Source organism: Prunus mume, linkage group LG8 (assembly GCF_029339155.1).
Source record: "Prunus mume cultivar Tortuosa linkage group LG8, ASM2933915v1, whole genome shotgun sequence".
Classification (NCBI taxonomy): Eukaryota; Viridiplantae; Streptophyta; class Magnoliopsida; order Rosales; family Rosaceae; genus Prunus; species Prunus mume.
This window is the reverse complement of record NC_142705.1, coordinates 8368158-8394554: the sequence shown is the minus strand read 5'-3', so window position 1 is coordinate 8394554 and position 26397 is coordinate 8368158. Positions and strand designations below refer to the sequence as shown.

Below are 26397 nucleotides of genomic sequence, written 5' to 3'. Positions count from 1 at the left end.
AACCCTAATATTGTTGCCTTGATTAATATTAATTTTTGCAGTTTGTCAACTTTTTCAATCTTAATTAAGCCCAAATTGCCATTCCATCCGCTAATTTAAAGACAAATCTGAAATGGCTCTGACTTGGCAACATGTGATCAATTCGTGTCATAGCCACTACAGATTTTTTTTTTCTTGGAGATTACAGACGGGAGTTAACAACTTCGGCTAATAGCTAGTAAAAAAGGTAACAAGTATCATTACTATAATTTTTAAACATAAAGTCTAGCCATGTGAAAAACCCTCAAACTTACGGATCAAAGCGTAATTTTGCCTACAATAAGAATTTAATTTTTATTTTTACTTTATACAAACGATAATCTATATATATAAAGCAAAAGGTAGAGAATGGTAAAACATTCAAAATACCAGAAAATGTCATTAGTTAATGCAAACATTAAAAATTGAAATTATTAATTAAATGAGGATAATAGGATAAATTTTCATTATTAAAAAAATTAAAATTAATAGAAAAATCAGATAATTGATCCTATTTTTGTGAAACACAACTACCCATTATCTTTTTTAATTCTAAAATAAACGTAAATATTTTTTTAAAAAGCCTTTTCGAAATGCGAAAGCGCGTGCGGAGAGGCCTACTTTAAATTGATTGTTTTGTTTGAGAAATTTGTTGTTTTGCTGAAACCAAACTTCCTGTCGTCTTCATATCTTTACATACTTTGTTCTGGGAAAGTGTTGCGATACAGTCGGTGACTTTATTTTGGTTATGACATTTTCTAAATTTCGCTAAATAATACTTGCAAAACTACCTGCACAATGTGCAAAATATAGCTTATGTTTCGGGGAAATATATGTATTTGTGTAAAGGGAAATAATAGCTCTGAAATATTTTTTAGTAAAAAAATACCAAAAAAATAAAAGTCCGCCAAAAATTTTACGTGAACACCAAATTGCCAATATTGAATTTTCGAAAGGAATTTCCGAGAGGTAGTTGCCTTGCATACACAGAAAGAGAAACTCCATACCAAATATCTGAAGAAGCTTCCTGGCGATGGCTTGAGATTCCTCTCCTTTCCACAAGAATGTTGCGGAAAATTTACGTGCATATAATTTGACACTAGACAAATCAATGCGGTTTTCACACTTGACAAATTCCTATAATATTTTTGTTTCTTCCTTTTTTGTTGGAACTTTATTAATTTGGCTGGAATTTGACTGGTGTCTTCATATGGCCAATCAAACATCAACAATGAAATTCAAAAGTATATATTTCTTTATTTTGCATGGCAAGTCACGTGATATTTGTATCAACTAGTATATCTTACCTTATCAAATAAATCTTATTGCATGGCTTTCACTACATTAATTCATTTCAAACTCTATTTTATATTTAATATATATGTGTTGAGTCAAAACTTCCAATAAAAGATATTCACACACTAATTTCCCACCTATGCTAGAGTCTAGGAAATGACAATACAATTTTCATACTAACAGACAAGATCAAAACCAGGACTTGACCTAGAAAAATTTTGACTACATGTATACAACTAAATTGCTGACAAGGTCAAGACTTCAAGAGAAAAGGAAAATGGTTAATGCATGAAACTTTCCAAGCAACTGAACCTCCTCCTTCTCCTTCACTTCCCAACTAGAGTGTAGTGCAAGAAATCGAAATAATGGGTAACGGGGAAATTTGGAAATTACAATTTACACAGAGGTTATGAATGAGAGAAGGTAAACAAGTGTGAGGAGTGAGGCATATGGGAAACAGGAAGCATTATTTGTTTGATTTATTTTTCGTGAAATATAACTACACGGGTATACCATATATAGAATACACAAGATCAAGGCATGGGCTTGATCAATGAGTGATCCACAATTTACAACTAAGCTTGCTCACAAGGTCAAGATACATACTCCAGAAATTTTACATGTAATTAATTTCCAAGCAAGGCATGCAAATTATAGGCAGCTACTCGACCTTCTTCTCCTTCTCTTCCCTGACTGTCACCTTGTTCTGTAACTTCTTCACTACCTTCTCATCAACCGTGTCGTAATACCTTTTCAATTGTGCCTTTAACTTCTCCTCACCCCTCTTTATCTTGTCCTGGTACTTGACATACATTGCTGGAACTGTCATGCCCGTGACAATACCTACATGCAAAACCACCCAAATTATACAAACTAGTATTGCTAGGGTTGTCAAATTTTCGCATTTTCTGTGTACCGTTTATTCAAAATCCAAAGTCTATCATGATTTCATTATTTGTTACAAATAAAGCATGTACTAACATGTTTGTTAACATACAAAGGAACAAATTTTGTGACACTAACTGATATTATTGTGTCTTTTAACTTATCTTATCAAACTGTGAATTCAAACTACACATGAAATTAGTTAGGTAAGTGAGTTTCCTTTTTATTAGTCATTACAATAGAAGGAAAAGAAGATCAACGGATCTTACTACACAGGAGAGTAGCCACAAACCAGAGATAGTTCCAACAAATACAAACCACTCTATTTCGATCTTTGTCTTTCAGATTGATGGTGACCAAGAAGAGAGAAGCATGAGAATTTGAAAATGTAATCAGATTCATGAATTTTTCTTACTATTTTTTCCTATCCAGCAAACTTTTTTTCCCACCCTAAACCTATCTTCCAGTCTCTATTGAGTTTTGCTGTCGCTTTTCCTTTCTCACATTGTTGTTGGGGCTTGGCCTCTATCTTTTGTTAGGTGGTTTGTTGATTCTCTTTATTGGTTTAATGAGCACCTTTCGGCCCTAAAAAAGCTACTTGAGAACTATTGCCAAAGAGTAGGTTGTTTTGTTGAATGTTAGAAGCTATATGACTATGTATGGACCTGAATATATATATATATATATTTATGATTCATGTACTTTTACTTTGTTAGAATAAAATTATTATGTTTAAACCAAAAAGAATAAATTAACCACACAAAAAAATTCCTTTCGTATTAAGCTTTATTGTATACTAAGATATATACTTCTGAAGCAATTTCTTCTTCGTTTACATGTAAAACAGTAAGCAAAGAAACAAAGAAGAAACCAAATTAGTTGTGTAACCACTGAACGTCCTTAGTCCAAATTTGTTGATTAACCATTGGCTAATTATTCACTTAAAAGAGGCAATCCACAGAATTCCATAGAGAAATATTGAATTAAATATATTTGTGCAATCCACGTTTTAGGTTATACATCATTGTGTGAAGGGAAATGTGAGTAATTATTAATATGGATAACCTAACAGTAACATGTGAACGACTTCGAACCCATGCGACCAACACAACAACATACACTTAAGTTTAACACTAACTCAGATAACATGAAAATTACGTTAATTAGAGCATTTAACCCAAATTAAATCAATTGACGTGTTTGTTAACATACAATGGAACAAATTTTGTGACACTAATCGGACCAGACATGAAATTAGTTTGGCAAGTCAAGGAGTTTCCTTTTTATTAGTCATTACCTATATATAGAAGGGTAAGAAGATCGACGGATGTCGCTACACGGGAGACTAGCAACAAACCAGACACAGTTCCAACAAATACAAACCATTCTCTCTCTGCAGCAACCCAAAACATCCATCGAATTCCCTCTTCAACCCATACTTGAATGGTATTGCCCATCTCCGAAGCTGACTTCTCCGAAATTCCCACTCTTGACAAGTCTGGAGGCCCTCTGAAAATAAGGCAAATTAAAATGCAAAACTCGTTACACAACACAAGTATTATAAAAAGAACAAGAACAGGGGATCTTAGAAAGCAGGGGAGCTTAGCTCACTTACTTGCCAAGAAGCCTGAGCAAGTTGCCTGAAAGGAACAACGAAGCAACAATAAACATGGCCAGGTATGAAATCAGAGTGAGGAAGTTGAATTGGTAGACTTGGAGTAAAACCCATGTTGTTGTTGCTGTCAAAAGAGTCAGCAAACTCTGCCTCTTCTTCCTCCACAGGATTATATCACTCAAAGTATCAGACATGTTGGTGATAGATGTTGATGATTGGAGCAAAGCTCAAGCTGAAGATGAAGATGAAGATGAGGAGCAGGACACGCTAATTTTGAAAGATTGATTTTGAAGCGGTTAGTTGAGATATGCTTAAAGGGTGATTGGTTTTTGGGCTTACACGTATGGATCCGAGTATTGGAAACGTGGAAACCATGCAAGCCTTCTCCATTTGTGGTCACTTCTTGCGTGGAGCCTTGGACTGTTGGAGCACACAACAGCGCATACGGTTCCAGGAGAGGAAAAGGCTTACCTCTTGTTTGATTGTTAACCCAAGGAGGATTTCATCAAGCCCAACCCATTACATTCATATTCCTAGTGGACTTTTTTATAGCCCCCCAATTGGAAGCTATTTGGAAAGTGCTTCTTCAAAAATACATATTTTTATAACTCATAAGCACTTTTAACAATTTGTAACAACGCTATGCGATGAGCTCAAGAGTCAAGAATACTTCAGAAATTATTGTATATCACTTCCCAAGCAACACTTGCAAATAAAGGAGCTATTGAAATTAAACTTTTAGGGCTTGTTTGGTACATCGTATTAGACTCTCTAGATTTGAGTAAATAGTCTATGACAATTGTTTGGTGTCAACTTGTATTATTTAATTACTTGACTATTTTAAACGGGTTGAGCTTTTAATACTCTCTTTAGCTGACTAAATAATACAACTCACACAACCCCGTTTAGATAATACACTCTTAATTATATGGTTAAGGACAAAAAAACACACACGTTCACGTGAAAAATTCTATTATGCTTCTTCTCACTTATCATGTCTTCATCTTCTCTTTCTTTATATATTTCCTCTTTTATTAAATTTTGTGGAAATTATGTTACAATTTTTATTTTTGTGGAAATTAGGTTAGGAATGTAATTGCATCGTGGAATTATTTATTTGTCTATGTTTTGCATTGAATTGAAACTCAATATTTCAGAGAGCAACCAAAAAGCTTGGGTTTGGTTGCTGGGCAGTGGATGAGTTTGGATGAGTTTGGTTTATAATTCAGTTTTCCAAAATTCAAGCTTCAGTTTAGTGGATGAGTAGATAGTTAGATTTAATTTGGTGAATGCTGGAAATTAAATTTTAGTTAACTAAAACTTATTTAGGCAAATTCACGATGATGGATGGATATATCATATATGGGATTAATGGCAAGAAGCAACAGGTAAATTAAAACTTTTAAATTCCCACTAAATTACTCCATTTCCCTATGAATTTAAATTTTCATTAAATTATCAAAGAATATTTTTTTTAAATAGTCATCTGATATTATCCGGAACAGCACCAAACACAGTATAACTTAGTCAAACTATTTATCCAGAACAACACTAAACGCCTAATAATATTATAGATAAACAATCAGTACTCTCCGAAACATATTAATACTATCCGACAAAAATTAATCAGTACAGTCGATGTACCAAACAAGCCCGACAGTTTTGATCATCGTTATTCAATAGCTAGTTTTATTGTGTAATAGCTTCCTAATAAACACTTAAAAGAGGATCATGCATACATGGATAAAAATACCAATTAATCATATAAAAGAGGAAAGGCTCTCATGCTGTCCATAGAAATATCCACAAATTTTTTTTATTATTTAGCCAATGAAGAAATTTTTATCTTAACGTCATGTGTATATGCATATGCTTATTCTTATCAATATTATGGCTCTTTTTATTATGCTTTTTAAAATTTCACTTATAAATGCCAGATCCACCTCCAAGACAGCATGTACAAAAGTTAGGGCACAACAATTTGACAGACTATGGACTTGGCTGAAAACTGTGTAATCACAAAAATGGTGTATCCGAACAATTAATCGCTCAAGTCCTTATTGTAACACAATGGTTAGGTATCCTAAAGTGGAATTCTTTACACCCATCTCTGACTATCAAACCTTGGACAATGCCTTAATGAGCTCGTTATGCTTAGGATTAGATTCAATTGGATAACTTACTAAATTGAAGGCAAATTGCAAGAAGAAATGAAGAAACTTTGTCCAATTTGAAGATAGAAGATAAATTACTTAAGAAGAAAACTTATCTTATTATCCAATCCCTACAAAACTGTAGGATACACCTTATAACTTATCCTTATTTCCCCCCAAAATAAAATATCATTCACATATGCCTTCATTTCCTCCTTCAATATATACCTCAAATTTGATGTGCTATCCAATCCAATCCAATATTCATAGAGATAGAGTCCTTAACCCACCCCCAACTCGACTTTATGCTCATGCATATATAATGTGCTAAGATGGCCAGACCAAAAAAAATACATAACCAGAAAAACGCCCCAAGCAAGTTTAGGAAAGTAGAAAGTCCGCCTCGGAAGAGTTTGTAGAGTAACCATGACCCACCAGCAAAGACAGATGCCAACCAGTTTCTTTCTGCATGGTTCACTCGAATGGTGCTGGCTTTGTCCATATTCACAAGTGACTTCTCTGTGATTTTCAAACCTGGAGACTCCCTGTAAACAAGAAACATCTCTACTCAGTTCAATTCGTTTCGTTGCACAAGAAATTAATTAAAAACCTAAATCAAAAAATTAGCTTGGTATCCTTTAAATGAAATGCTTACTTTGTGTGAAGCCTAATAAGCCCGTTGCTCCAAAGCAACAACAAAGCAACAAGAGCAATGACCACCACCAAACCAAAAATCATCCTTGTGCAAAGCAAGGTCTCCATCCCATTCCTTGCTGTCTGCGCCGCCAGTTTCTCATAGAGTCCTTTGAGAGACTCATCCAATTTAGAAAGTTGGCGTTGATGAGACATGTTCAATATGTACTTGCCCTTCTTCGACTTGGAGATTACGAGAACGCACTTTATACCGGCATCGACTTGTGTTTTCAGACTCTCTATTTCCTCCTTTGGGCGACCCAAGTACCTGTTTAGGTTCTCCATCTCTTGTATCAATGGATACAAAGACACTAGGGTAGCATCCAGATTTTTAAGCAAGGCTGGACAATCTTTAAGTTTCTGGATTGTTGTTTTAAGGAGACCAACCAGCTCCGAAATTGCAGCACCAAGAATAGTCTCTACTCCTGCCATTTTAGATTCTCCAAAGAGATTAGTAATGATTTCAGCCTAACAGGAAAATCAATTATATAAGGCAAGAGAACAACGCCATTGCCTGGTCCAAATTAGAAAATTTTGCATGTTAGGTACTTCAACAGCATTTTTTATTTTATTTTTTATTGATGAACTAGGTCTAGGGGGGCAAACCCCCAAAATCACTACTTCAACAGCTTTTACAAAAGGCATATCTTATATATACATTGATTTATTCAACTTGAGCTTCATAAAACATCTCCATTTTGACTTTATAGAAGTCGTACGGCAAGTGGATCAATACAAAAAATTTAGCGTTTTTCAACTTTCATTGGAATCATTTTGGTCCTAACTGTTCGAGACGTGCTTAGTAAATTATAGAACCTAAACTTATTGTTAAAAGTGATCGTGGGCATTGATCAATGTATGTATCTTCATAGACAAGAGACAAGGAGCAAGCTAGATATCACCACAAGTTTCACAACTATTTACTAGATAATGCCATCCCCCGGAGATGGTGGATTGCCATGGTTCGCCACTTGCTAGTCCCCTTTTAAAAATAAAATAAAAGATAATGCTATCCCAAATTCCCCAATTGCCTTTATTTTTGTTATGACATTCTGGGAAAGTGTTGTGATCGGACGCGGAAATGAATATTGGATTATGCTACTTGCAAGACTTAAAAAATGCTGCAGAATATGCAATGTATATAGCTTATATTTATGGCCAGTGGAAATATGTATATATATTTGTGAGCAGAGTCAATAAGCGATGAAAGATTAGTCAAAGAAATTAAAAAACAAAAATCCCTGAAATATTGAATTTTCGAAAGGAATTTCCAAGGGAGTTTCCTTGCATACACAGATACTCTCCATACCAATTACTTTCCCCCCTTGTCTAAAGAAGCTTCCTGCCGATGGCTTGAGATTCCTCCGATATCACTATAAAGAATGTAATTTAGCCTTAATAAAATGTGATCAGTTTAAGGTGCAGACAACAACACCATTGACAGGGTCCAAATTGAAAGTACTATATCGCAGGTGTAGACTTGCAAAACAAGAGGAAATTTCTCTTAACCACCTTCAACCGATCAGAAAGGCATATCATAATGGATGCAGTTGCGTTGAACCCAATCCTAACTTGGTTTCGAGACGTGATGAACCCCAAAAAAACATCCCTACAATTTTTCCTTGTATCGTCAGTCCAAAATACTAATGTTCACTTGAACATTAAGGCAGCAATTGCCTCGTTTTGATATATTAATTTAACATGGAATCTAGGATTGGATATCTACGTCACCTTTACCCTTTTCCATGAAGTTGCAGCTCTCAAGAATCAAAATCTTTGAATAAATGCCAACGAGAGTTGGTTGAGTTGCTAAAGATCGTTCTCTTCACTATCAAGGCCTGAGTTTGAGTCATGATGCCACAATCCCTCTTTGTGGGAAATCTGTAAAAACCTAAAAAGGGACTAACACCCACTTTGTAAGTCCTCAAAGAGCATTAGTATGTCCTGCCTTTGGGATGGGGTAGCCTCTCCTCCCCTAAACTTTTTGTTACCAAAAAAAAAAATCTTTGAATAAATACACTTGAGAGCCAATACTAAATAAATACATACATATATACAGTCCCGATCTCTTGGACCACATGAGTCCAAGAGATTGTGGTCACTCACCGTTGGATATTAATCTAATAATTCAAAAAAGTTTCTTAAAAGGAGTGCAAGAGTGAGTGAACCATTGAATTTACATCCAACGGTGAGTGATCACAAATCTCTTGAACCCCTATATATATATGCCAAGGCTTACACGCAATAAGTGACTCTATATGAAGAAGGCTTGCACGGTTTCCACGTTTCCAATGATCCTATATGGAAGGCTTGCATAGTTGTTGCGCTTCAACTTTTAGTATTCTTCAACTTGTTCTGCTAGCAACACGGGAGAGTAGCCACAAACCAGAGACAGTTCCAACAAATACAAACCACTCTCTCTCTGCAGCAACCCGAAACATCCATCGCGAATTCCCTCTTCAACCCATGCTCGAACGGTATTGCCCATCTCCAAAACCATGCGAGCCTTCTCCATATGTGGTCACTGCGCATACGGTTCCAGGACAGGAAAAGGCTTACCTCTTGTTTGATTGTTAACCCAAAGAGGATTTCATCAAGCCCAACCCATTGCATTCATATTCCTAATGGACTTTTTCGTAGCCACCAATTGGAAGCTATTTGGAAAGTGCTTCTTCAAAAATACGTATTTTATACACTTCCCAAGGTCAAGAGTCAAGAATACTTCAGAAATTATTATATATACACTCGCTTCCCAAGCAACACTTGCAAATAAAGCAGCAACTGAAATTGAGCTCTTAATGAATGACAGTTTTGATCATCCTAGTTTTATTGTGTAATGGCTTCCTAATATACACTTAAAAGAGGATCATGCATTCAATAGCCAGTTTTTATTATTATTTAGCCAATGAAGAAATTTAGATTAAAACAAAAATCAATTAAAGAGTGAAAATATGGAGTTGGATTCTCTTTCATCAATTTAAAAAAATGGCGCTATTAAATTAATAATGAGTCCCAAATCCAAAAGGCCAGGGCCAGGCGAAAACAACTAAAGTCTAATGAAAATAACCAAAAGAGGGCAAATAAAAGCCCAAAGATAGGGTTTTAGGAAACATGCCAAAATGTTTTACAAACTCCTCAACTCAATTCAAATCTCATGAAATCACAGTTGTCGATTAATCCAGTTGGTCAACCCCAAAAGACCCTTAAGAAGATAGAGGAACATACACAGCCCGACAATCATCATAGGCAATTCCCGAAGCTCATCCCATTCCGGGAGCTTCAGGCCGGAGAAACCCAGTCGATACTGATCTTGAATAGCTTTGACGCAACCTCCGACGATCCCAATGGCCATACAAACGAAGACCCCATAGACGGCATACACAAGAAGTTTTCCAAATAACCAGACCACAAAATAACCTAACTGCAACCGCGCCGGACGGGACAATATTATACCCCCGCCAGGCACTGACGCCGATGATGTTGCAAGTTGCTGCTCTCTCACTCCTCCAGGAACACTAAACATGACCTTACTTACCAAAACAACAAAAATTAAGAGCAGCAATAACAACCACGAAGCTTGTAATAACGAGGCTTGCAGTTGGTTGATCAGCTTCTTTATTTCCGTAACCCTAATCAGCGTCTCCTTCCCATCCCTCAGCCCCTGCGCCTTGAGTATTTCCAACTGCCTTTTGAGAGCCTCGTCCAAGTCGGTGAGCTTATCTGTATAGCTTGCCTTTCTGTACCACTTTGGATTCTTCGAGCAGTCGCCGACCAGTTTTATGCCGTCGGAGATTATCTTTTTCAACTTTTCTGTCTCCTCGTTTGAGAGATTCAGTTCCTTGTTTTGCTTCTCTATCTGGTCGATCACTGGTTTCAAAGAGTCTAGGGTGGCCGTGATTGCTTTAAGGTGGGGGCTGAACTTCTTAGTCTTTTCTATCAGATTCTCAACGGCCTTATACAGCTCTGAAAATATTAGTCCTACGGCCGCCCCTCCAATAAGATCCGCCATTCTCGATTCTCCACAACACAACCCAACACGCACCAAAATCTGATTTATCACAATTAACTTATGTTAGTTCGACATTGTCCAAGTTTTTTATTTGTAAATTCAACAAAAAACTAGATCTGAGAGTTCATAGAAAGATTATTACCGCAGCAGAAACAATGTCGACCAACGAAAGGCAGGGCGGTTTACTCGTGCGGGTCGCCGGTGCCAAGGAGCCCGTTGCGGGGTTTCATCCGTGAAGAGCCATCTGATGGTTTTCTACTTTCATTGATTTCTTGACTTCAATGTTTCATATATCAAGAGGAAAAAATATTACGACAAAATCATGCGCACACCTAACATATGGGGTGGACTAGGATAGGAGAGTGTTCATACTACGAGTCTATAAGATACGTTTTTTTTTCCTTCTTCTTTATAATATAGTCTTAATAGAATAGATCTATAATGACGATCATGTGAGAGATCTGAGACTCATTTAATTGAACAAGTCCTCGTACATACATACAGTGTTGACTTCATCTCTCTCTGTCTCCGCGTAAAATAGTTCTAATTAAATTAATGATTAAAACTAATCAGATTAATTACAATTAAATACAGTAAAAAGGACAAGAACAGGGGGATTAAAAAAACATGGGATCTTACTTGCCAGCAGCCTAGGCACATGTTGTTGGCCGAAACGAACAATGAAGCAACAATAAACATGGCCACGTATGAAATTACAGTCAGGAAACTGATATACTTCCACTTCCACTTCCACTTCCACTTCCAGCGTTAACCCGTGTTGTCGTTGTTGCTGTCAAAAGAACCAGAATGGGGAAACCATACTTGCCTCCACTCCAAGTCACGTATTTCGTGTAGCCTGGGCCTCTGTTTTTACCAAAAGAGGAAAAGGATTGTCTTTTTGTTAGGCCCAAATTGGATTTAATTGAGCCCAACCCAGTGAATTCTCATTTCTAATGGGCTTTTGTATATGTAGTTGACAGCCCAAACGTCGGTGACATAATAATCACTTCCCTTTCTTCTTTTCTTCATCCTCCACTTTTTTGTTTTTTTATCAAGGAAAAAAAAATCATTTTTGGTCCCTATAGCTTACTATTTTTATCACTAACGTGCTTGTACTTTCAATTTGATCAATTTTATCACTAAAGTTTGAATTCCATGCAATTCAAGGATAATCCCCAATTTATGTCATAGTACTCTAATATGAAGGGCATTTCAATCCAATCTTACTGTACACCCCATAGGCATCTGTTGAGACCCAAAAAGTCACGAGAAACCCAAGGGCATTTAAAGCCCAATATAACTTACAAAATAAATGGATAAATTAGTCATGTGCTAATTCCAATTATATTTTGGGATTTAACTCAACAAAATAAATATATACATGAACTTTTATACAAATTCTAATAATATCCATACCATGTCAAGCAATAACATGCATGCCAAGCCTATTCCTTTCCCTTCCTTTAAATCCAATATCTCACTAAGCTTGGTCACCATCAAGAATGCTTCACCGTCACAAAAGGCAAAGTCACTGCAACACAGGCCCAAACATTCCATGCACATGCCAAAATAACTCAATGCAATGTTAATACATTTTTCTTACGCCAAATCACCTACCAATCTCACATGAACTCAAGTCATGTGGTTGTTCGTAGGGGTTAAATGTAGGGTTGTAGTGTGGAACATTATGAAGGTTCTCAAGGGCCATGGAAGCTCCTGGATAATGAAGACTTTGAGTTGCTTGGTATCACCAAAAAGTCCAAGCCCATTACTTGGAATTCTTCCATATGGGTACGCAAATGAGATATAATTTTCGACGTCTTCCTATTACTCCCTAGAAACAAGCCAAATTTATATCTCCCTATTACCCATTGGAAACCTCTAGTACCGGAGACAATCGTAGGCGATGGCTGTGAGGTTTTCTAGGTTGAGAGAGAAGAGAGAGTTCGAGAGATATCTTTATACTTCAGTAACTTTTTTTAAGAGGATATACTTCTGTAATATCTCCTTTGTGAACGTTCGGATGTTATTACTATACGGACTGCCGTGTATTTGCTATTACCCCTCTCTACTTTCCTCCATGTTTACAATGACATTCACATAGTAATAACATTCGAACATTCGAATGGAAGAAGAACTGTACAATTCTTCAGGGGTTGTCCCTTTGTTAGGCCAGAATAGGATTCGGGCTTTTCAGGATTTGTTAGGCCCAAAAGCGAGTTAGCTTCCTCTTCCATCCTCTTGTACATTTATTTTATCTTTTATTACCAGCGCTACTGATTATGCTCCATAATTATTTTTGGGTCAATGATGTTCCCAACAGTTCCAACACTTTGATTCCATCACGATGAAAATGTACGATGTCTCACTTATTGCCTCAACCAATTCTTCATGCTTTTATGGTTTTTTTACGCAAGATGCTGAATTTGTTACTTCTCCTTTTATCCCTTCGATCGGAAATTGCATATAAATGGAAAGGTTCATAAGCAACAACCTCTAACATATGTGGTAACTTACAAAAAACGATATCAAATTAGACAATAATCTTTAGTAGCACAAAATAATAACCACATATTACAGACCAATTTAGTCACGGTTTGCTCGGATTGATGTCCACCCTAACTCATAACGCACCAAACAAATTCCTCCGATATGATAATCCAACCCCATCCATCCTAAGCTTAAAGCATATAAATAAGAACATGAACAGTTGCACCTCGACTTTCACTTGCAAGATTATGGCGATGAGATCATACAGTTCCCGGGCTCTTGCGTGTGGACCTTGTGGTAGTTGGTTCCTTCTACCGACTTGGATTGTATAAGGTCAAACATCCAGGGCATGCAATTACTGAATATCCACATGGGTGACATGATTAGAGGCCCCCCCACACACTATTTCTAAGTCTTTTCACGCAAAGTTTATTTGAAGGACAGATAATCAAAGCATACTACGTGACTGGAATTGGATTAAAAAAAGTAGCATACCAGATGTATGAGTAATTGTTATTTTATCATAACATTGTCAAGATTCTATACTCCTACTTAATAATTTTCTTATCAATAAATTTACCGTATATATAAAAAGTGACAGAATTAAAATTACTTTGAACGTCCAAAACACACGTAACAAGACAATGTTTTATAATTAGTATACACCAATTTAATGATAGAAAGAACAAAAGAGAGGTAAGAACCACTTCCAATTTCTTGGGGCCATGAGCTTAAAAACCACACCCTCTTAATAGCATAACATGATTGTAACATTAAAGGTGTGTGAACAAATTTGGGGGCACATCATGCCTAAATATGGTTCTGCCCTCGTGTATAAAATTTGGCAGTAGCCATTTTCGGGCTCATATCCAAAAATTTAACATTAATATTTTACTATTCTAAAATGCTCACGTAACAATGCAAGATAACAAACAAAGAGTGAGAATAAAATTGCCTTAAACTAGCTAAATGATAGAAACAAATTATATGTCTGTCATCAACAATTGTATATGAAAGATTTGAACTCTACTGTGATTAAAAATATGAGGCTGGATGTACCATCATTGAATATTTCTCCTATCTACTCTTCCCCCCTCCCCCCAACAAGTTGCTTTCCTACAGGGGATCAGTTGACCTAGCCAAATTCTGAGTCTAACAAAGCTTTTGAGAGATGGAAGAGAGCAAGTGGGATATGAATCCTATGCAGCACATGCACATAAGTTCTACCCTACACTGCATTATCATTAGGCTGCAACCTGGGCAGGTCAGGCCATGATTCATAAACTAAGCATCAGTGGGTCTAATCTTGTATTTGATTCGTCCATGCATGGCTTTAGTCAACAGTCAATTCACCATTTAAACTGAACCACGTTGTACCTTATAAAACATAGTTATATATGAGCTGGATTGGGCTCAGCATTCAACTATGTCATGCACAGGCCCCACCCTAATAATATCATATTGGAAAGTGCAAAGGAAGGAAGAGGACGAGTCCCATGAAAACCTTGAATGGTATCGGGAGGGCAAGTATCTAGCTGCTGCCTCAGATATGTAAATTGTCTTGTCTACCGAAATTGTGTCTTCCACTGAGACAAAATGCTTACATTAGTTGTTAATGTATTTGTTAATTCTATATGAATTATTGTAATTAAGTGTTTAATTTATATCACATGAACGTAGATTTTTATGATTTATTTTCACAAAAAGTTGAATATTTACATGATAGTCATAACTAACTAGCTATTAAATTCATCACCATCGATTTGAGTCGAACTTGAAATATTCTCTAACCAAATGAAGACAAATAGCATTAACTAAAAGTTAATCAGTACCACGTATTAACATGAATAACTGATCACAAAATACAATCTTTAATGTAGATTACTCATTGGGATTCAGCTGCCGCATTATTCCCAAAAAAGAAAACAAAGAGGTTCTCTGTCCTTGTGGCCGGTGGATAGCCCAAAAGGGCAATTTTGGTCCGGAAATTATATATATTTCTGCGTTACAGCCTTAACATGCTACAGCTATTTCCAAAGTTGCAGAATTGTGGGAAATGAAAAATGGCAGAAACAATATGATCTGCATGTGACACCGATTAGTTTCGTTTTCTTCTTAACAGAACTACATAAGCTAATTTCCGTAAGAAGAAAAAAACCGAACAAACAAACTGCAAAAGCCTCAGAACCAAACAAAACAAAAACAAGTGGGGTTGCATTTAATTTGTTGAACAAGCGTTGTGCTTTCACATTAACTGTAGGCATGTGTTGGGATCACAAATAGAACTACCTATGATGAGTTTCATTATCCAATATATTTATGAGAGAACCCACCGTTCAATGAAAGGAAGAGTAAAAAAAAATTATAAGAGAAAAACACTAAAACAGACCGAAAGGAGGAGAAGTTATATAATTGCAACATCACTGGCGCAATTAGAGGCGGTTTATGGACAAAGTGTGACACGCAGTTTCACTTTAGCTCAGGAATGATGGGTTCAAATTGGCTTCGAATCTAAGCAATGGGGAATTATCATCACGCGAAAACGCGTTTATGCACCCAATACGAGAACATTGATGGCTGGATAAAATTAAAAACAGATTTTATTTTCAAAAAAGCAGAAGTAGGACACATTTGGTGAAGCACTTTTTCCCGCGCTGCTGCTATAAAAGGGCTGTCACTTACTGCACCCACATCATCCAATGTGACCAGAAGAAAAAGGGATTAAATTAAACCCAAAACCCAAATACCTGGTTTTGAGAATTTGCATTTTGCAGGGACGACAATGGAGAAAAAAGCAGTCTTGCTCCACTTGGTTTGTGGGGTTTTGGCTGTTTTCAGTGTTGCTGTGGTGAAAGCAGAAGACCCATATAAGTTCTACACTTGGACTGTGACTTATGGGACTCGTTCTCCTCTTGGCGTTCCTCAACAGGTTGGTGGTCTTTGCCATTTCTGCACTGTCAGTTCTCTTTTGGATATCTTGGATTTTTCTGAAAAAATGGGTCTTTTGGTGTTTTGAAGGTAATCCTTATCAATGGTCAATTTCCTGGCCCTAGACTTGATGTGGTCACCAATGACAACATCATCCTCAACCTTATTAACAAGCTGGACCAACCTTTTCTCCTAACATGGTGAGTTCAGCCTTCCATCTACTTCTAATGCTTTTCTGTTTTTGGTTTTTTTGATGTGGTAGTTCTTGGCTCAGGGTTCTATTTCCCAGTCTGTTAGCTCAAATGCCTTGGTCTTTTTCTTTTTGTTTTGTTTTCCCTTTTTTATTTACATTAAAGAACTTTTATTTACTGAGGCATTGAAAAGTTCCATGCTTTTCTAGTTCAGGGCTTTAACTCAGAACAGCCACAATCCTGGTTTGGTATCCGACATAAAGAAAGAAAGGATTGGTAGCGGCCCTAAGGGGAATATTTTCCCTTAAATTTAAGTTAATCTGCTATGAAATTTTAGGATGAAAATTGGAAAGAAATTTAAGCCAAAAGACTGCATTAGGCTTACTCGTGTGGAGGATATTGTTCCTAGATTTTAATTGATGGGAAATTTGAGCTTGAAAGTCTTAACTGAGTTTTGTTTCATATATTTTTCCCCAACATTTCTGTGCCACCGACGAAACAATTAGGTACCTCTTCATTTAGGATTTGCATAGTTGAAGCATGGATTGCACTGGCTTACATGTCTGGGATGGTTAAAAAGTTATAGAAATGATGAAAAGAATCATATTGTTATATATCTCACAAATCTTCATTTCTGTTCTTGTATTCAATGTCTGAATATTTGATTGTGGCATTCAGCATAGTGACATATGCATAACAACAAATTTTCTTGGCCACAACCAGGAATGGGATTAAACAGAGGAAGAACTCATGGCAAGATGGGGTATTGGGAACTAATTGCGCCATCCCTCCAAACTCAAACTACACCTACAAGTTTCAGACCAAGGATCAGATAGGTTCCTACACATATTTCCCATCAACGCAATTGCACAGAGCTGCTGGAGCGTTTGGAGCGATCAATATCTACGAGAGACCTCGGATCCCAATCCCTTTTCCAAACCCTGATGGAGATTTCACTTTACTTGTCGGTGATTGGTACAACACCAGTCATAAGGTAAGACAAATATGAGCATGATAAACGCCATTCTACATGTGTTTTTGTTAAATTGTTGAAATATGTTACGCAGATGATATTGTTAAGAATATTTTTCTGCTGGTACTGTCCAATCTTACTGCTTTGAAAGTGTTGATAAACATTTTTGCGGTCTAATTTACTTAAAGTTATCCTGTTTTGATGTTTGCAGGCGTTGCAGCAAACTTTGGACTCAGGAAAGTCTCTTCCTTTTCCTGCTGGCGTTCTTATAAATGGGCAGACAAGTAACACCTTCACTGGTGATCAAGGTAATGCTCAATCTTGATCCTCAATCACTTGAGCCATTCTTAGTTCTCTGGGAAATATTTTAACCTTCATTCTGATGAAAAATGTTCAATTGTGTTTTTTCCTTGTTATGATTTCAGGCAAAACATATATGTTCAGGATCTCAAATGTAGGCTTGTCAACCTCATTAAACTTCAGGATTCAGGGCCATTCGCTGAAGTTAGTTGAAGTTGAAGGATCTCACACAATTCAGAACACATATGACTCTCTTGACGTACATGTTGGCCAATCAGTGGCTGTCCTTGTAACCCTAAATCAACCTCCAAAGGATTACTACATTGTTGCATCCACACGATTTACTAAGCTAGTTCTTACAGCTACTTCAGTGCTACACTACACAAACTCTCACACCCCAGTTTCTGGACCCGTTCCCGCAGGTCCTACTTACCAAATACATTGGTCTGTGCAGCAAGCCAGAACTTTCAGGTATTTTTTAAAGATTATTCAAACAAAAGGAGCCTTAGATTTGTTGGACTTTAGACTATAATGATTTAGTTTGGTAATTTGAACTTGGTTTTTTCTTGCAGGTGGAATTTGACAGCAAATGCAGCCAGGCCTAATCCTCAGGGCTCATACCATTATGGCAAAGTCACCACAACAAAGACAATTATATTAGCCAATTCAGCACCTTTGATAAATGAAAAGCAGCGTTACGCATTCAACAGAGTCTCCTACGTGAACCCCGATACCCCTCTAAAGCTTGCTGATTATTTTAACATCCCTGGTGTCTACAGCTCTGATTCCATCCAAACCGTTCCCTCCAGTGGCTCCGCATTCATAGCTACCCCTGTAGTGCCAGCCTCACTCCATGACTTCCTCGAAATTGTTTTCCAAAACAATGAAAATACCCTCCAATCTATGCATCTAGATGGCTATGATTTCTGGGTTGTTGGGTATGTCAAATGTGCTTTCTTGCATTTTAAGCTTTTGTGAGATCAACGGGTAGACTAAAATCTTTATTGTTTGAACAAATGCAGCTATGGTTTTGGACAGTGGACAGCAGCCAAGAGAAGAACATACAATCTAGTTGATGCTCTTACCAGACATACTGCTCAGGTAAAAGAGAGCCTGGAAATTACAGCATATGCTTACTTGTAGGACCTTCCAAATTAACTTCAAATTTTGGTTAACTAAAATGTAATCTTTTTTGTTTTGTTTTTGAAGGTGTATCCAAACTCCTGGACCACAATATTGGTGTCCCTAGACAACCAAGGTATGTGGAACTTGAGGTCTGCTATATGGGAAAGGCAGTATCTTGGTCAACAGTTTTATCTCAGGGTTTGGAATCCTGTCCGTAGCCTTGCTAATGAATATAACATTCCTTCAAATACTCTTCTGTGTGGCAAAGCTCTTGGCCGGCACCCATAGAATGACCTTCAATTCTTCGGCGCCTAATTCTTGAGTCATGAAAGTTTGACTGAAGTGAAGACATGTTTCAGAAAGGAAAGTAAAAGAGAAGATTCTTATTTAATGTTTTCTTTTTCATATTTAGTTGTATAATTCTAAATTTAGATGAATTTTCCTTTGCCTTTGTGCGGGAAAATATTGTATGCTATGGTTATATAATCTCTAATTATATATATTTTTAAGGTATAAACTTTGTTTTTCGCTATTTTATTATTATTTATGTTTCATTTTAAAATGATCGATAAAAAATGTACGAGTTTATATTTGCCCACCATTTTTAATTATGATTCACCATTTACTACTCCACTAGTAATTATGGTGTCCACTAATCACCCATCACCATTGTGAAAGTTTAACTGTAGTTATTAACTTATTATCACATTGCACATGAGATGGTCATGATTAAAGATGGCGATAAACACAATTGCACTCTAATTGATTACCCAATATGAGTACTAAAAAAAAAAAAAAAATTGCTTGGGTCCTGTCCCATGAGCCTAGTAGGTCATCCAAGGACGGGCTTGCTTTTCGCAGATCCTGTGGGACAAAACGAAAGAGTTGCTCTTGAATCCGGGCTGCACATGGGCTGGACGATGTTTCGAAATGCAGCTATTGAGGGCTAAACTGTTGGCTCATAGCATAACCCAATTGATTGGCCGAAAGTAACCCACTAAACAAAAGAAAACTTCATGGTGAAGATTTTTGTTTTCCCCAAAGCATTTTACTTGAATTCAAAAGCATATTCAAAGCCTTTTTTTGGTCAAATATTCAAAGCTTAGCAACACAATCAGCTGAACCAAAATGAGGCTTGCAGTCAATGTTTGATTTGTTCATTCTTGCGGCTTTAAAATTATTTGGCTTTATATCATTATTACTGGAGATATACCTTGTGGTATATGTCTCTGTATCTGGAATAATCATGCATGACTATTGTGCTTTCACATTTGTATTAACCTTTTTTTGGTAGTCTATGCCTTTGTGGCGGATAATCTTGATACCTAAATTATGAATACAATTATCGCTTATTTTAAATATAAAAAAACATAACCAAAATGAGATAGTTTTCTAGAATCCTTGTGCATGCAGCTCGGGCTTGATCAAGCCCAAAGCTTAAGTTTGGTAGAATTTAGTAAAAAGAGGAAAAAATAACAAAAATGAGGTGAATTGTTCTGCCACTGCTCAAAGCTTTGAGAACACTTGTTTTCCTCAAATTCGGAATTAGACGACCCAATATAAGTAATAAACCTACAAGAACTTTTGACCTATGTTTATAATGATTGAATTGAACTTCAAATTATTTGGTGCACTTATGAGAATATGAAACTATAATTGTCACATTGGAGGGAACTGTATACTAACCTTGTGCTCTTTCTGCATGGCCCTAAGTTAACCAGTAGAGAGAGAGAGAGAGAGAGAGAGAGAGAGAGAGCAGTCGAGTAATTGGTTGGCGCAAATTGCAAGTCTCTGTGTCGTCTTATAGTAATGCCAATTGGTATGAACGTTGAAGGGAGGCTTAAAAATCCCATGATTGGCACATGATGAGAATTGAATGTCACGTGTGTTGGAATTGAATTCCACGTACGTGCCATGTGTAAGTTAACACCTGGATATGCCCCCAAATCATATTATTTAACAAAAGCTAGAAGATGGATCTTGTTCTTGTTTTCCCCATGAGATCTGTTCTTGGGATCGATTGCCAATTCTATTCTAAAAGTTGACTTGCCCATCAAAAAAGCTTTTCATTGACTTTACACTTCATGTACTAGGAGGGTGTTCATACTAACATTAATAATCTGTTCAATTGGTTGCAGGATATTTAAAAGTATAATTTATAAACACAGTCTAATTGTCAAAAATAGATGTTTAATTGTTTAGTGTAGCATTCTAAATCTACCAAGTATGTCATAAAAATTGACTTAAAATACAACCAATAATGTCATAAAAATTGACTTCTCAATGTCCTAAATTATCAATGTAACATATTTTCTTCCATTGACTTCTATTGTTGTACGTTTGAAACATAATTTTGATCAATACACTAGTCTATACCATGTCTCATAGGGTAAGATGTAGGTTCACTCGGACCAGTAGTCTCTATATTCTGCACCCTTCTCCCTTAAATTGACTATGCATCTATGAACTCACACATGTTAGGTTAGTTCACTTCACTTCTAGTTATAATAACTTTAGGACACTAAGTTATACGGTTATGTTAAGGTGCATTTATTTGTACGAAATATCCACACATCCTTCTAAGGGCTACACAACAACGTATTTCAACAATTGCAATTGTCTATGTTTTAGGTCATCAATTCAAGTTTTATTTCTACACACACAAAACCATCCATATTAAAACTTGTTTGGTCATCTAAAATACGCAAAAAATGTAGTTTGCTAGATAAAAGTGAAACAAAAATATGAATACTTGGATAGCTAAACAATTTCCAATTTAACTGATCTTTTGCATGAATAATCCTTGAAAGAGAACATTAAAGTTGAACAGGTTCGAGTATTGGTTTAGAACCTATAAATAGACTGTCCTTAATGTAAGGAAAATAACGACATCCTTATACTCTCTAATTATAAACTCATATCCTAAATTTTTAAATCCTAACTGATATGGTAATATCTCATTTTGCTTATGTATAAACTCACGATATGTTTTATTTATTTACATCAATAAGCAATTATCATGTGTATGTATCAGTATTAAAAAGTTAAAATTGTAGTTGGTACTCATAGTTACTCTTTAGTGATGTGATACACCATTAGTATAGATCATGAACGTGAATCACTCCCCATTAAAATGAAAAGAAAAGGGTCTAAAGTTGCAAGTAGCTAGCTAGCAAAGTGTGTTGGCTTGTTGAGACTGAAGAAGCCCAACTTGCACCCTTCAACTGTCAATACTCAAACGCCCAACAGGGCGGGAAAGAAGAGGCCAGGGACTTGAAACACGATGAAGAAACAGAGGACATGCTGGAAATTGACCACTCTGCCCTTCCATTGTCTTCGCTTTTCTGCTTGTTTTCGTCATGTGAGGTTGCGAGAGATCTAAAACCCCCATTTAATTCAACTCCTCAAAGACCAGTCAAGAAATTTGAAGATTAAAATTAATTAATACCAAAAAAAAAAAAACTTTATCATATATTAATTGCAATGAATATAGATCCGTTCTAAGCTGCGCAGCTCCCGCTTGCTTTCTGCCTCTTTGATCTCTTCTCTCCTTCCCGCCACCGCGGCCACCGACGTCCAAAGTCCACCCACCAACACCAAGCCTCACGTACACAATACATTTCCATCACTAAAAAATATTAAAACAAAGAAAATAGCATTCATTCATTGGTCGGTTTTTGCAACATCAAGAAACTAAATCTAATTAATAAGCCACTCCACTTAATTAGCTCTAACATGCATAGCAGCATAGGCGTATAAGCACTCTATACACTATGTGTACATACAAATGTGTGAAAAAATAATAATTAATCATCAATAATGTGTGAGCCAATATCATGAGTTGTGAATGAGTAGCATATGCAGGTACCTGACTGCTTGAGCATGAAGTGCGCCGCAAATGAGCTTCGATTTTTCCCATCGGTCTTCGCGCACATCCGAATATCCACGCTGGCATTGCCCCCCGAAGCTCTTCATGGCTGCTTCCTTTCCTTGCCCATTTATATAAGCCCCTCCATCTGTTTAACTTGCACAGCTCAACCATACGGCTACACACTTGCACTTCAATCTTCCTCTGCTCTTTGGGGAGATTGGCAACAATTCAATACGTATGCACGTTCATCTTTCTAACTATGTACTTCGCAACTATGATTGTCTTGCTTTCGCCAATCAGTATTCGGTACTAATTAGTTTTTGTGCGGACATGTTCTTTAATTTGTGCAGAAATCTGAAACTTGAAGGATTAATATATAGAAGCTGATACAATGAGGCCAACCATTTTCTTGCATTTTTTGGTGGGAATATTGGTTAGCTTGAGTGCTTTCTGCATCATTAATGCAGAAGACCCATATTTGTATTATACATGGACAGTTACATATGGACTTGTTTCTCCATTGGGCATCCCTCAAAAGGTTTGGCTTTTGACCCTTTTATTTATCATCCAATTCTGTTATGTATTCTTGTGCTTAATTAATTTAAAAGTTCTGGTTAATTTATGCAGGGTATCCTTATCAATGGTCAATTTCCTGGCCCAACAATAGAAGCCGTGACCAATGACAACATAATCGTTAATGTCATTAACAAGTTGGATGAGCCTTTCCTCATTACATGGTGATAATTTTTGCTGGTAGTTGTTATGGTTGTAAATTTTAAAACTTCTGTGATGCTTGCTCCTCCTCATGGGACTAATTTTCTGCTCTGTGTGAAAATCAGGAACGGGATCAAACAGCGAAAGACCACCTGGCAAGATGGAGTGCTGGGAACAAATTGCCCAATTCCTCCAAACACAAACTGGACATACAAGTTTCAAGCCAAAGATCAGATTGGAACCTTCAACTACTTCCCTTCAACCAAACTGCACAGGGCTGTTGGTGGTTTTGGGGGTTTCAATATTGCACAGAGGTCTGTGATAGCAGTCCCATATCCAATTCCCGCTGGAGAATTTACCCTGCTTGTTAGTGATTGGTACAAGAACAGCCACAAGGTATGTAACTCTTAGATCATGGATCATTTCACATTTTCTTTTACTTCAATTTTTTTTGTTTTTGAGCTTGGATGTTGTAAGAAGCAAGGAACTATACAGTATGACATGTTATGTTGTTGGAGTGGTCTAGATTTACAGGCTATTAACATAACATGTTGTTCATAAATGGAACAATAGGAAGAAGTTTATATCAAGAAGAATGATCTGATTACTGATGGATGCTCTTATGTTTTCAGGTATTGCAGCAAACCTTGGACTCTGGCAAGACTCTTCCTCTTCCTGATGGTCTTCTTATCAATGGGCATCATAAATCCGCCATCTTCACTGGCGAAAAAGGTAACCATATTAGCCCTCCTCAAAAGTGTTTGTATGCCATAAATATTAGATTTGAAGATTTTGTAATCAAAGTTTTGTTGGATTCTTTCAGGAAAGACCTACAAGTTCAGGGTTTCAAATGTTGGCATAGCAACTTCAATTAACTTTAGAATTCAGGGCCATACAATGACACTTGTTGAAGTTGAAGGAGCTCATACCTTGCAAGAGGTCTATGAATCACTTGACGTTCATCCAGGCCAATCTGTAGCTGTTTTGGTCACCTTGCACGGTTCACTCAAGGACTATTTCATCATTGCCTCTTCCCGATTCACAAAGCCAATCCTCGCAACCACTGGATATCTCCGTTATGCTGGTTCTAACACCCCTGCTTCAGGACCATTGCCAATTGGTCCAACCTATCACATTCACTGGTCTATGAAGCAAGCCAGGACAATCAGGTAGCTATAATTTTCTTGGGATCTTTTCGGTTGCCCTTTTTCAGAAGCATACATACATACCAAATGATGTGACATTGTCTAGCAGTATTTGATTAATGATTTGCTAGTCATCTAACTAACTGTTTTTATTTTCTTGTGCGTGAAGATTGAATCTGACAGCAAATGCAGCCCGGCCTAACCCACAGGGGTCATTCCATTATGGAACTATTCCAATTGTCAGGAGACTAGTTTTGGCCAACACTGCTGCTAAGATCGGTGGCAAGCTTCGATATGCTGTAAATAAGATCTCCTATGTTGATCCAGAAACCCCATTAAAACTCGCCGATTGGCTTAACATCCCCGGTGTCTTCAACTTGGGCACAATCAAGGACACACCTACTCCAGGCCCTGCAGTATTTGGCGCCTCTGTTGTAGGAACCACCCTTCATGACTTCGTGGAAATTGTCTTCCAGAACACCGAGCCCACTCTCCAATCTTGGCATCTTGATGGATACAGTTTCTATGTTGTTGGGTAGGCCTCTCTATGTACCATTATAATGTGTACAACGACGACATAATATTGCTCAAACCTTATCTTGTTTTGATAATTTGCCTTATACTTTTTGTTGGACTTCAAATATTCAGATATGGCTCTGGTAACTGGACACCAGATATGAGGAGACGCTACAATTTGGTAGATGCTGTATCAAGACACACAGTTCAGGTAATTGAAACTTAGCAACTTGTACTGATATAATCATCCGATTTATGCAGAGTTTCGGAGATTTAATCCTGCGTTAATCATTACTGAAATGTTACATGGTGTGCAAAATTGACAGGTATATCCAACTGGATGGAGTGCTGTATTAGTGTCTTTGGACAACAAGGGTATGTGGAATTTGAGGTCTGCAATCTGGTCTAGGAGGTATTTGGGACAGCAATTGTATGTCAGAGTTTGGAACAACGAACACAGCCTTTTCACTGAGACCGATATGCCTCTGAACGCGTTGCTTTGCGGCAAGGCCAAGCACTGATAGACAAATTATTTACTCTTTAATCATGTAACTCTGTATGTTCTTTCATTTTTTTTCTTTCTTAAAATTGGGTAGTTCTTAAGTTTCAGTTACGAGGGTGTGACTGTCGAAAAAAGAATGGGGAAACAAGTTAAGGGTGAGGGAAATAAGATGTTTTAAAGTGTCATTGTGTTAGATTTCTTACTGCCACAGTCCCAAAAAGGATTAATTTCTCTTACATGTTCATGTCTAATATCATATGTTGTGCTTCCCATGGGACACGTTCATTTCTATACAATAAGTCCAACAATGCTGCTCAGAAGATTGGCTTCAATTAGTCTCATTAGAAAGTTTGTCACACATTTAGGACTTTGAACATGCCGACATGATTTTGACCCAAAAACTCATTTTAGAGTTCTACCACAAGCTCAAGCTGCATTGACCCAAAAACTCATCTTATGTTCCTTTTTAGTTGCTCAGTCAGAAATGTCTTCAAGATTTTTCATTGTGAAATAAGCAATCAAGTGGGAAATTATCAAGCGAAAAGAGAACCATCTAATTAATTAACATCAGCAAAAAGAGCAGATTCCCCTCTAAGAGCGGCCTAATGGTGCCCAGTGAGCAGAGCTCCACATTTCCCTCCACAGTTGTTTGAATTCAAAATACAGAGAATTCAAACTACCAAGAAAATTACGGTAACAAAATTGAAATTTGGGCAGACAAATGGTACCCTCTTTTCATTTTTCGTTTTTGGATACAAGCGACAATAGGGGAGAAATTCGAATGTTCTTAACCACTTGAGCTGCAAACCTTTTTTGACAATTGGTATCTCTTAGTTACTCATATTCGTGAACTTTTTCTATCACGAAATTGCAGTTTCTCTCTTTCCCTCTCTCTCTCTCTGTCCTTGTTCTTGATAAACCTGGACCCCAACTTGGCTTTACAAAGACTTAGTTATATGCCTTTCTATAAGAG

General features: G+C 36.9%; 5 protein-coding genes across 5 annotated transcripts; 2 read left to right on the top strand and 3 right to left on the bottom strand.

Moving 5' to 3' along the window:
- Nucleotides 1–1764: 1764 nt before the first annotated feature.
- RTNLB13 (Reticulan like protein B13) lies at nucleotides 1765–4059 on the bottom strand. Its single transcript, XM_008243333.2, has 3 exons — nucleotides 3815–4059; nucleotides 3497–3708; nucleotides 1765–2157 (listed from the first exon to the last, which is right to left on the bottom strand). The coding sequence occupies exons 1-3, from the start codon at nucleotides 4006–4008 to the stop codon at nucleotides 1976–1978; spliced, it is 588 nt and encodes a 195-aa protein (XP_008241555.2). The 5' UTR covers nucleotides 4009–4059; the 3' UTR covers nucleotides 1765–1975.
- Nucleotides 4060–6094: 2035 nt separating this feature from the next.
- LOC148914651 (uncharacterized) lies at nucleotides 6095–7092 on the bottom strand. The gene is made up of 2 exons (XM_089043563.1): nucleotides 6623–7092; nucleotides 6095–6512 (listed from the first exon to the last, which is right to left on the bottom strand). The coding sequence occupies exons 1-2, from the start codon at nucleotides 7090–7092 to the stop codon at nucleotides 6197–6199; spliced, it is 786 nt and encodes a 261-aa protein (XP_088899689.1). The 3' UTR covers nucleotides 6095–6196.
- A 2535-nt stretch (nucleotides 7093–9627) lies between these two features.
- On the bottom strand, nucleotides 9628–10935 carry LOC103339971 (uncharacterized). Its single transcript, XM_008243334.3, has 2 exons — nucleotides 10812–10935; nucleotides 9628–10708 (listed from the first exon to the last, which is right to left on the bottom strand). Exon 2 carries the CDS (start codon nucleotides 10667–10669, stop codon nucleotides 9821–9823), a length of 849 nt encoding a protein of 282 aa, XP_008241556.2. The 5' UTR covers nucleotides 10670–10708; nucleotides 10812–10935; the 3' UTR covers nucleotides 9628–9820.
- A 4819-nt stretch (nucleotides 10936–15754) lies between these two features.
- LOC103339973 (protein SKU5 SIMILAR 14) lies at nucleotides 15755–19193 on the top strand. The gene is made up of 8 exons (XM_008243335.2): nucleotides 15755–16088; nucleotides 16178–16287; nucleotides 17002–17272; nucleotides 17463–17559; nucleotides 17677–18022; nucleotides 18124–18489; nucleotides 18574–18652; nucleotides 18761–19193. The coding sequence occupies exons 1-8, from the start codon at nucleotides 15942–15944 to the stop codon at nucleotides 18962–18964; spliced, it is 1620 nt and encodes a 539-aa protein (XP_008241557.1). The 5' UTR covers nucleotides 15755–15941; the 3' UTR covers nucleotides 18965–19193.
- Nucleotides 19194–22621: 3428 nt separating this feature from the next.
- On the top strand, nucleotides 22622–25723 carry LOC103339974 (L-ascorbate oxidase homolog). Its single transcript, XM_008243336.2, has 9 exons — nucleotides 22622–22782; nucleotides 22898–23085; nucleotides 23175–23284; nucleotides 23387–23657; nucleotides 23894–23993; nucleotides 24085–24430; nucleotides 24576–24941; nucleotides 25055–25133; nucleotides 25249–25723. The coding sequence occupies exons 2-9, from the start codon at nucleotides 22939–22941 to the stop codon at nucleotides 25441–25443; spliced, it is 1614 nt and encodes a 537-aa protein (XP_008241558.1). The 5' UTR covers nucleotides 22622–22782; nucleotides 22898–22938; the 3' UTR covers nucleotides 25444–25723.
- Nucleotides 25724–26397: the final 674 nt, after the last annotated feature.

Bases quoted from the DNA above. Each gene is read 5' to 3' on its own strand.
- RTNLB13 (XM_008243333.2), bottom strand. From the start codon at position 4,008: ATGTCTGATACTTTGAGTGATATAATCCTGTGGAGGAAGAAGAGGCAG. The intron at 3,709-3,814 runs GTAAGTGAGCTA...CCTTATTTTCAG, and splicing joins TTGCTCAGGCTTCTTGGCAA to AGGGCCTCCAGACTTGTCAA. The intron at 2,158-3,496 runs GTAATGACTAAT...TTTTGCATGTAG, and splicing joins TCTTACCCTTCTATATATAG to GTATTGTCACGGGCATGACA.
- LOC148914651 (XM_089043563.1), bottom strand. From the start codon at position 7,092: ATGGCAGGAGTAGAGACTATTCTTGGTGCTGCAATTTCGGAGCTGGTT. The intron at 6,513-6,622 runs GTAAGCATTTCA...TCTTGTTTACAG, and splicing joins CTTATTAGGCTTCACACAAA to GGAGTCTCCAGGTTTGAAAA.
- LOC103339971 (XM_008243334.3), bottom strand. From the start codon at position 10,669: ATGGCGGATCTTATTGGAGGGGCGGCCGTAGGACTAATATTTTCAGAG.
- LOC103339973 (XM_008243335.2), top strand. From the start codon at position 15,942: ATGGAGAAAAAAGCAGTCTTGCTCCACTTGGTTTGTGGGGTTTTGGCT. The intron at 17,273-17,462 runs GTAAGACAAATA...TGATGTTTGCAG, and splicing joins GGTACAACACCAGTCATAAG to GCGTTGCAGCAAACTTTGGA. The intron at 18,653-18,760 runs GTAAAAGAGAGC...TTGTTTTTGAAG, and splicing joins TTACCAGACATACTGCTCAG to GTGTATCCAAACTCCTGGAC.
- LOC103339974 (XM_008243336.2), top strand. From the start codon at position 22,939: ATGAGGCCAACCATTTTCTTGCATTTTTTGGTGGGAATATTGGTTAGC. The intron at 23,658-23,893 runs GTATGTAACTCT...TTATGTTTTCAG, and splicing joins GGTACAAGAACAGCCACAAG to GTATTGCAGCAAACCTTGGA. The intron at 23,994-24,084 runs GTAACCATATTA...GGATTCTTTCAG, and splicing joins CATCTTCACTGGCGAAAAAG to GAAAGACCTACAAGTTCAGG.